The following is a 9,189-nucleotide window of genomic DNA, read 5'->3' as shown; positions in this document are numbered from 1 at the left end:
ATCTCCACGTGAGCGATGAAAGCTGCCGAGTGTCTGTCAGCACATCTCAGGGGAGCCAGAGGTGCACCAGTCAACCTGCCCTCTTAATGGGGCCATTAAGCCGATCATCTGCATGTTCGTCTGGATTACAGCCGGCGATTACACCTGAGGACACAGAGGGGGGTGCGCCGACTCAACCTCCACACACAGGCACCTACAAAAGGCCCCCACCCGCTGCCACCTTGAGTCCCACTGTTGTGTGACTGTGAAGAGGGAGCACCCTTCGCTTCACAGTAGACCAATCGGGCCGACAGGGTTTGTGCAGCAGCTGCAGGAGACGTCGGATACTTTGCCCTCGGAGCGATGGGAAACACCAGTGGAAGCACTGTGGACGACCTGCAGGCCGTGGAGATGCACCTCTGGTACAAGAAGTTCATGATCGAGTGCCCCTCAGGTCAGCTCACCCTGCACGAGTTCAAGCAGTTCTTCGGGCTGCGCGGTTTGGACCAGGAGGCCAACGACTACATCGAGCAGATGTTCCGCACTTTTGATATGAACAAGGTGAGACGCATGAGTTCAATTCAAGAGGGTTCTCCACTTTGGGTGCAGAGGGAAAACTTTTAGAGGTAAATGGGAATAAATCAGAATGAAACATTGAGAAAATTTCTTTCTGTGAGGAAATAACTGACAGTGAAAGAAATTAGGATTAAAATGTCAGCGAACCGAAAGGTGAAAATAAAATCTGCATCAAATTTTAAGGAGTTCTTCCCTGACTCACACCTCATACTCCCACTGAGTTTAGTGTTAATCTGTCACATCCTTTTTGTGTAATTTTGCTCACAAACAAATCGATACGACCTGCAGCTAAGGATTATGTCAGAAATGACTGAAAAGGATCAAATCACAATTAAAAATGAGGTCTCTAAAACTCAGAGGGGCAAAGATATTTATCACATTAGACATCTTTGAAAGGTCAAAGTGTGGCAGCGACCTCCCAGTACAGTGTGGCCCTGTTCCACTTTGCCCCTCGGCTCCCAGTTGAATTAAGAGGGAGCACATGTCAGGGTCATCACAGAATGTCCGTCTGAGAAGCTGCACATCTATATTTAGTCCCCCCCCCCCCCCCCCCCCAGCTCAGTTAAAAAGGCCAGGGTATAATCCTCATGCATGATATAAACAGTGAGATTATCCGTGAGACAATGTTTTGATGCTAAGATTGTTCAGACACAGAGTCCCCGGAGATAATCCTCCAGCCGGGGACATCTTAACTTCACTCACACAGCTTCGGCCTTTGAGATGAGGAGGATCTGATTGTTTCCCTGTTGCAGAATAAGTGGAAGGTCCCACATTAATCACTTATGTTTATGATAAAAGAATAGCCCACATCTCACGTCCCCCGCTTGCTCCTGCAGGACGGCTACATAGACTTCCTGGAGTACGTGGCAGCTCTGAGTCTGGTGATGCGAGGAAAGATGGAGCACAAGCTGCGCTGGTACTTCAAACTTTATGATGTGGACGGAAACGGCTGCATCGACAGACACGAGCTCCTCAACATCATAAAGGTGGAGCAGACGTTAGCTGCATCTCTCACTCTGTGTTTCCTTTGGGCGTCTTCAGGACTGGTTTTTATTCTGTTTTTGGTTGTTTCCCACAGGCCATTCGTGCCATCAATGGAATTGAAAATCAGGATCTGTCCGCAGAGGATTTCACCAACAGTGTGTTTGACAGGATTGATATAAACGGAGACGGTGAGTGTGTCGTCTCTGAGTCAGGAAATATGATATAACGTATATTGTGTTAATATGAAACAAAACATTTTAATATCTGTGGATCTACTGTTTGTCTGCAGGCGAACTCTCCTTGGATGAGTTTGTGGCCGGCGCTCGCACTGACAACGACTTCATGGAGGTGATGATGAAGAGTCTGGACCTCACCCACATCGTGGCCATGATCCACAGCAGGCGGCACAGCGTGTAGCATCCACCACCCCCCCCCCCCCCCCGAGCATCAGTGCGTCCTCGCCTCTGGTTAAAAAAAATCATTCACAGACTGAGATTTCTATTAAGATTAAACCCAGTTGAGTATGATGCTGGTGTAACGCTAACATTTCAATTAATGTAAAAAAAATAAAGAGATACATATGCACTTTAAATGCATCTGGATGACTCAGTCAACCTTTACAGACCCGTCATTGTCCTTGAGTAACGATGGTGAGTTCTCCCGAGGCCACGCCGGCGTCAGAGACGACCTCTGACACGGCCCACTTACCCCCAGATACCCACCAGGGATAAGAGAGGGAGATAGTAGAGGAGAGCAGCAAGTACATGCTCTCAGCCGTGATTTCAAATCTTTGTTTCTATCTTTATTTTCCGAGTCCCTCTGCATCAGATAACTCAGATCTCTATTTGCCCGTTAGCGCCTGTGGGGTTCACAGGATGAAGGACAGTAACAGGAACAGATGAAAAAGTTTCTAGAGAGATGTACAAACATCTTTAAATAAATAAATTTACCTTATATAAAAAAATAGACGCTGCAAAAAGCAAACTGCTGACCTGTGGTTTTGTGTCTTGTGTGTTTCTCTGGCTGAATGATTTGCTTCCTGTTCAGCATAAACACAGATTCAGTTATAGATTAGCTTTCTGTTGGTTGGCTGTTCTCGACGGGAGCCTTTTGTTAAACGACTGCAGACTTTTTTCAGATTCTGATAATTTCTACAATAAAGACAAATACTTAACATAATGTGAACGTGTGTAAATCAGTCGGACGCATCGTATTCACAGGAACAACATTTAAACTCGGAGGATATTGATCAGAAGTCAAGTCAAGAATATTTATCAATATTTATAAACATTTAAGAGCTGTGATAACTTTAGGGATTTTTACCATCTCAGGGCCTGTTGTAAATCTAAATCTGTTTGGAAATATCCAATGAATAAAGAGCAAACATAAATTCCTTTGACAAAACAAAAAAAAGATAAAGTCAGCTTTACAATACAATGTTTATTTTTTGTACAAATGCAAATATTTAACATGTGAGGCACAGACACTCTACAGGAAAAGGTTTCTGTATCAACCACCAGGGGGCAGCGACAGGATTGGATGAATTGTCCTGTGAGTCCTTAAGCATGTTCTCATCACAGTGCGTCGCCTCTCATCTGCTCCCCGCAGGCTCACAGGAAGTCATACAGATACTTGACAATTTCAAAGTTCACTGTCCTGGAAGATAAATCACAACGGGCACATTGTCAGTGGAGGAAAACACAGTAAAAGGTTGGTTCCCTGATACAATTCAGCCTGTTTAAATCATGTGAATGAACAAAGAGGAGCACACACCTGGATATGGCACGAATGAAGTCCAAAGAAACGGCACATTTGTACTTGGGGGCGTCGAGCTGGTCGTCGTGACTGACCTGAGACAGCAGCTGTAAGGTCACCAGAGAGGAGATCTAAACGTGGGAGAGAGGGAAACCAAAATATGTCTCTGTTCCACTTCTTGAAAGACAACTCCCTCCCACTTTGAGGCACACGCATTAAAACAGACGTCAGACAGCCACACATATGGGTCAAGCCCAACTTTCTAAAACCATTTCATGCTCGGGGCCATAAATAGATCAGCGTTTGGCCACAGATCCCAGAACTCATGACCATTTGGGTTGAAACCTCTCATGTGGGACGCTGTGGTCGTTAAACTCGATTAAACAGAAAATATTACAACATTTGTGCCTAGAAATGTATAAAATGATCATTTGAAACCCTCGGATCATAGAGTTCATGTTCACTTTCCTTTGGTCGTTTGGTAAATGTGAGGAAAAGCATGAAAGTAAATGATTTTTAAATATTCTGTTGCAGCCACACGAGGCTTCGTACAGCTCACAGCAGGAGGCACAATCATGGAGAGAGATTTGAAGCTTGAGGGTGGAATTCAGTTTATGTCAGAACAGCGGTCGACCATTCCACAAGTGTTGTGTGCATGTTATTGCACATTGCTCCCAGCAGCACATTAGACTCTCACCTGGGAGAAGATACTGGCGGTGGGGGCGACTCGGCTGTCCACCACGCTGTAGAAGATGGCGAGCAGGCGGTCCAGAGGGAACGGCTTGGGTCCAAGCAGATGGTTACTAGTCTGGAAGATATAGATTTTTAAGATAAGTTACATGTGAGGTGAGAGGAACAGAGAATAACTAGAGTATTGTGTGTAGATCACCTTTTCATTTTTCTTCAGGAAGTTAGTTTTTTTGATTTTGCCGGCGTGCTGTCGGGATGAAAAGAAGGAAATCTAAAATCAGCAACATTTCCTCTCCTCTTGAATAAATTAAAACAAGAGTCGTACTTCAAAACCGTTCACTGCATCAACAAATTTCAAGAGACACTTCTGCCATCTGCAATGTTTCTAAGCTGCAGATCACTTCAGTGTAACAGGCCTTGGTTCAGATTGACTGAGGACCTTGGTTGCGTGTCATCCCTCATCTCTCTCTCCCCCCCCTGACGTCCTGTCATCTATATAAAAGAGAAAAATGTCCCACCTTGAGGAAGAAGCGCTTGTCTGCTCGGGCAGGGTTATAGGACGCCAGGTAGGCCGCGATCAGCAGGAACTTTGAGTAATAAGGCAGCTCGACGTGAGTGTGAGCAGATAAACCTGAGGGAAGAGAGAAATAACCTTGAACACAATATAAAGCAGATATATGCATTTTAATTGGGTGAAAACCTGTCCAGTAAATGAAATGACCTTTATGGGGTTGGTTTCTACTTGGAGGGGGGAGGCTTACAGGAACTGACATGCAGCCCCTCCAGACACTTTCAGGAGATTATCTGGAGTTCAGTGCACGTCTCAAAGCAGCTTAAGTTTGAGCCGTTCAACTCAAACCAGGAGAAGCTCTCTCACTGAACTCTCTAATGATCACACCACAGCCAATCAGAGCTGGAGCCGATAGACACCCATGAAAGAGCGATTGCACGATGTTCAGGGTGAATCTGCTGTCGTGTGGTCAGTGTGTGTGTGTGTGTGTGTGTCGGTACCTCTCAATGCTCCAGCTTCCTTCTCTTCCATTTGCTGCATCTGCTCCCACTGAAGACTGAACCGAGAGGACACAACATGATGAGCAGAGCAATCACATGTCGCTGGTGAAATGATAAAAATTTGTAGAATCGGAAATACCTGGACACTTCTCGAAGATACACCGTCTGCATGGCCTTTTTCAAATGAGGCTCGATGTTTCTCCACAGCTTGTGTGTGTCCGTCTCTTTCACTAAACACAAAAAATAAATCAACTGTATTGAAAAAATGTACAGTAACGACAAGTGATTTATTAAAGGATTATGTTGCTAAGTGTCTGTCTATGAGAAGTCCTTAAAAGCAACATAAGAGAACATCCCTCTTTACAAGCCACGAAGAAGAGGAGGGTAAAATAAGACATTTTAAAATATTGATCAGCTGTCGGACGAATGGAAACTCCTCTTTATGGATTACCTTTCCCTTCTGCCAATGGCTCGCAGAACTTTGAGAAGTTGAGGGCAGCCTATTGGAAAAGAAAGAAAAAAGAGAAATCAATGATACAAGACTGAAAGAAAATCAAAACAGTGAAACATCCTCACTGACATAGAAACGTGTGTGTGTGTGTGTGCGTGTGTGTGTGTGTGTCTCTGACCAGATGGCGAAGCTCTCTGAGGTCCCGACACACCGAGAAAAAGACTCCCAGCAGGATGTTGATGTAGGACGAGTAGAACTCGGCTGAATATGATGGATGTCTGTCCTGTGATAAGATCTGCTGCAGCTCGCCTGGGAACGAGGGACACACACGGAGATTAGATTGAGCAGAAGTGAAAAGAGAGATTTAAGTTATTCTCTCTACACACAAATTCTCACATATCAAGCTAGTGAATTCATACAGTGGTGTTTTGCTAATGCACGACTCCTCCTCACAGCCGCTGCCTCAAGTGTTGGAACAAACTCACAGGTACAGATCGCACATCACACACTGCATCGGCCAAGTGTGGATCATCACCATGCAGCGCAGTGAGAGTTACTCATGGCGCCGGCTGATGCACGCGCGAGGACGTTTATACCTTTACTGTAGTCGGGGAAATGGAGCAGAAGCGGCTCAAAACAACCCGTGTTGGGTCTGAACTTGTCCCAGGAGATTTCACTGAGCAGGATGACGGTGACGTTGTCCTCAACCTGGAGGACGGATACACGTAGTTAAGATCGGATAGGTTTCATTCTGATTAGGGCAAAGTGATCCGTGCACGCCACTGGAAGAATTACAGGGTTTCCCACATAATTCATTCAATCTATGGCGGTTGTGTGACATCCCTCGCATGCAGGACAGATTCTGAGAGAGTTAAGAGAGACGGACAAGTTCTGAAACTTCATGGTTGAAAAAGAGGAGCAATAGTAATGATGTCAGTGCATGAACAAAAAGATGTGATGGACAAAGTTCCTTTCTGCCTCTATAATAAAATATATTCACAAAAGTCTCCTTGTTGATCTTTTAGTCGAGGCCAGAATAATAAAGTAAATATATAAAATACACTAGAGACACAAAAACCCTTGATCAGCCATTCAACCCTGAGTGGTGGCACTTAAGGCGATTGAAATTAAAACAAGACGGAATCCTCTTAACACCCGCAATTCACCAGAGAACAGTCAGATTTCACACCTGAGTTTTTTTTACTCGTGATTGTGTTTAATCAAAAACCTGTGATTGGCTGCCATCCTTTCTTTCCATCTAACAGCTTTATGAAAGAGGTGTACACACACTCACAAACACACTAAGCTCAAGGTCATCCATCACAAAATAAGCTCTTCCACTCCCTCTTCATCATCCGCACAGTGCGACAACAATAAAGTGGCTCAACTTGATGGTTAAGACAAAAGAGCTCGCTGCTCTTTCTCACCAGCTCCTGAAGACGCAGGAGGGCGGGGAGGAGGTTGGCGTCGGCGTCTCTCAGCAGCTCGGCTTTTTCCATCACCTGAAAAATACATGTGTAGGTTATACTCAAGAAAATAAACATGTGAATGGGTGTTTAATTGTGTTTTATGCACTTTGAAATGCAAATAATGATGTATTAAAAACACGTGTTTCCTCGTGGCTGCTTTTTCATAATCATGCAAACATCAGAGTACTTTGCAAAGTGAGGACTGATTTTGTCCAGTTGGATGTGAAGTGCACGTCACTCACGATGTATCGCGTCTGCGTGGCAGGAGACTGGGAGCACTGGTGCCTGTAGATGCGTACGAAGTCGGACAGCGAGGGTTTGCGGGTGAGCAGCGCGGCGGCCTCGCAGCCGAAGAGGGACAGCAGCACCTGTTCAAACAGCAGCGAGTTGGAGACGCACTCCACACAGCTGACGGTGGCGTGAGGCAGCTGCAGGACAAGAGGGGGAATAAAGACAATCAGTTTGAAATCTGTGTGGGAAGCATCAGTGAGGATCTTTATATTTAGATCACACAAAGGAAAAGAGGAAGTCAGATTTACATGAATGGTAAATGGTGTGTATTCATGCAGCTCCCACTTTCACACACCAGGTACCATGTCCTCTCATTGACCATGTGGACGGACTGAAGTCACTGAATCTGACTCTCACCTCTAGTTCCTTCAGCAGAACTTGCATCACGTGACTTTTCCCCGAAGCCCGATGACCGTAGATGAAGATGGAAGGGTAACTGTACTGCTGAGGCTGGAGGGGACACATCAGTTTGTTTGGTTATGTCTCTTATATTTTCGTATGTCCTCTATTCATAATACCTGGTTATGTTTCTCAGACTTTAACACCTATTGTGTTCATTAAAAACAACACAAACATTGTCTGTATAACATATACATATCAATTAAGTATCTAGTATATTTGTAAATGATGTAATTGACTGTTTCCTGCCTGACATGAATGTTTCCAGTGACGGAGCGGACATGTGTGGATGTACCTGCCCGAGGAGGGACAGCAGCAGCCCGGCCTGGTTCTCTCTGCAGGGCAGCTGCTCCCGGACCCTCTGCAGCTTCTCCTCCTCGTGTCCCGGGTGTTGTGACAGCGCTGACATCCTCCTGCTCCTTCTTATTCCAACGTCAACAACAACAACAACAACACAACCAGCGTGTAGCTCGTCACTGCCCCGGACACAGAGCGTCCGACCTGCGGGGCAGGAAGCGACGAAGTGCGGGGGAAAAACTGCCCAAACCGGGGAAAGCGTCGGGAACTATTCACCGTGAACCCGACCAAGAGCTAAGTAAAGCGTCCATGACTCATAAATAAAACGTTAAATAAACGTTAAACTTAGAGAAACCCACAGTTTTGAAAGTTACAAACAAACACACGAGCGAAGAGACACACGTCAGTTTCCCGCGCGCCTTCAGATTACGTCACATGACGACGTTCACTTACCAGCCAATCAGAGATCACTGCTGCATTGTGGGCAATGTAGTTTTGGTACCCTTGTGCCGAAACCCTTCAAAATAATAGGACGTTGTTCATTAAAGGTAAAAAAAATCACAGCGTTTACTGTTAGATTTGAGTTAAATATTTTAAAAACGAGAAGAGGCATATGTAATATATTATATATTTACACGACAAGTAAATAAAGCTTTTATAAAATATACTTTATCAGCCAAAATCTACAAAACAAGACTGGCAATAAGGAAACAGCGATAAACAAGTCTTTCCACAATGAGATAGCATAATGTTTAATCGAATAAAACAAATTGGGTATTAAACTAAGGATTTAAAACTGCTTATGATGCAATTGGAGAGAAACAATATTAAATAAATTTAGTAAAAACAAAGTATGTTATCACCATTATTATCATTATAATATTTCTGTAAAGTGCATATTTTTGTGCAGAGGGAATTTAATTATCAGAGGAACCATAATACCCAGAGACTGGTTTCCGACTTGTGTGTTTAAGCTTTGTCTTATTACCGTAAAACCACGTCACACAGGATTAAGGGCTGTGGGCTGGCTCTGGAATATATGAGGCTTTCCTCCAGATCCAATTCAGAAGGAGCTCAGCTGCGGTTGTTGCTCCGTCGCCTTCGAGCTCAGACGAACCTTTGCAGCGAGATCCCACTGATCGGACGGAATAATAATAATAATAATACTAATAACAGCATCTGGCTCTGCATCATCCAGGTACATGCATCTGGTTTGTGCATGAGCACGGAGAAGACAGGGTGATTCACGGTCCTCTGTGGATGGGTGAAGCTGGAGCTCGTCTCTCC

At 44.7% G+C, this 9,189-nt stretch overlaps 2 protein-coding genes across 2 annotated transcripts; one reads left to right on the top strand and one right to left on the bottom strand.

The window, feature by feature from the left end:
- The first annotated feature begins 342 nt into the window (after window positions 1-342).
- guca1a (guanylate cyclase activator 1A) lies at window positions 343-1,956 on the top strand. Its single transcript, XM_053415151.1, has 4 exons — window positions 343-540; window positions 1,392-1,541; window positions 1,634-1,727; window positions 1,829-1,956. Exons 1-4 carry the CDS (start codon window positions 343-345, stop codon window positions 1,954-1,956), a joined length of 570 nt encoding a protein of 189 aa, XP_053271126.1.
- A 1,013-nt stretch (window positions 1,957-2,969) lies between these two features.
- Window positions 2,970-8,323, bottom strand: orc5 (origin recognition complex, subunit 5). The gene is made up of 14 exons (XM_053415135.1): window positions 7,901-8,323; window positions 7,564-7,656; window positions 7,158-7,343; window positions 6,874-6,948; window positions 6,043-6,154; window positions 5,625-5,755; window positions 5,447-5,495; window positions 5,135-5,225; window positions 4,996-5,051; window positions 4,503-4,615; window positions 4,184-4,231; window positions 3,992-4,102; window positions 3,313-3,425; window positions 2,970-3,195 (listed from the first exon to the last, which is right to left on the bottom strand). The coding sequence occupies exons 1-14, from the start codon at window positions 8,012-8,014 to the stop codon at window positions 3,150-3,152; spliced, it is 1,338 nt and encodes a 445-aa protein (XP_053271110.1). The 5' UTR covers window positions 8,015-8,323; the 3' UTR covers window positions 2,970-3,149.
- Window positions 8,324-9,189: the final 866 nt, after the last annotated feature.

Source organism: Pleuronectes platessa, chromosome 22 (genome assembly GCF_947347685.1).
Source record: "Pleuronectes platessa chromosome 22, fPlePla1.1, whole genome shotgun sequence".
Classification (NCBI taxonomy): domain Eukaryota; kingdom Metazoa; phylum Chordata; class Actinopteri; order Pleuronectiformes; family Pleuronectidae; genus Pleuronectes; species Pleuronectes platessa.
Note: the sequence above shows the minus strand (reverse complement) of the source record. Positions and strands in the feature narration are given on the sequence as shown.

Excerpts from the sequence above, each read along its gene's own strand:
- guca1a (XM_053415151.1), top strand. The coding sequence starts at position 343 with ATGGGAAACACCAGTGGAAGCACTGTGGACGACCTGCAGGCCGTGGAG. Across the intron at positions 1,542-1,633 it reads AGCTCCTCAACATCATAAAG|GCCATTCGTGCCATCAATGG; the intron begins GTGGAGCAGACG and ends TGTTTCCCACAG. Across the intron at positions 1,728-1,828 it reads GATTGATATAAACGGAGACG|GCGAACTCTCCTTGGATGAG; the intron begins GTGAGTGTGTCG and ends GTTTGTCTGCAG.
- orc5 (XM_053415135.1), bottom strand. The coding sequence starts at position 8,014 with ATGTCAGCGCTGTCACAACACCCGGGACACGAGGAGGAGAAGCTGCAG. Across the intron at positions 5,756-6,042 it reads TTTCCCCGACTACAGTAAAG|GCGAGCTGCAGCAGATCTTA; the intron begins GTATAAACGTCC and ends CCTCGTTCCCAG. Across the intron at positions 5,496-5,624 it reads TCAGAGAGCTTCGCCATCTG|GCTGCCCTCAACTTCTCAAA; the intron begins GTCAGAGACACA and ends CTTTTCCAATAG.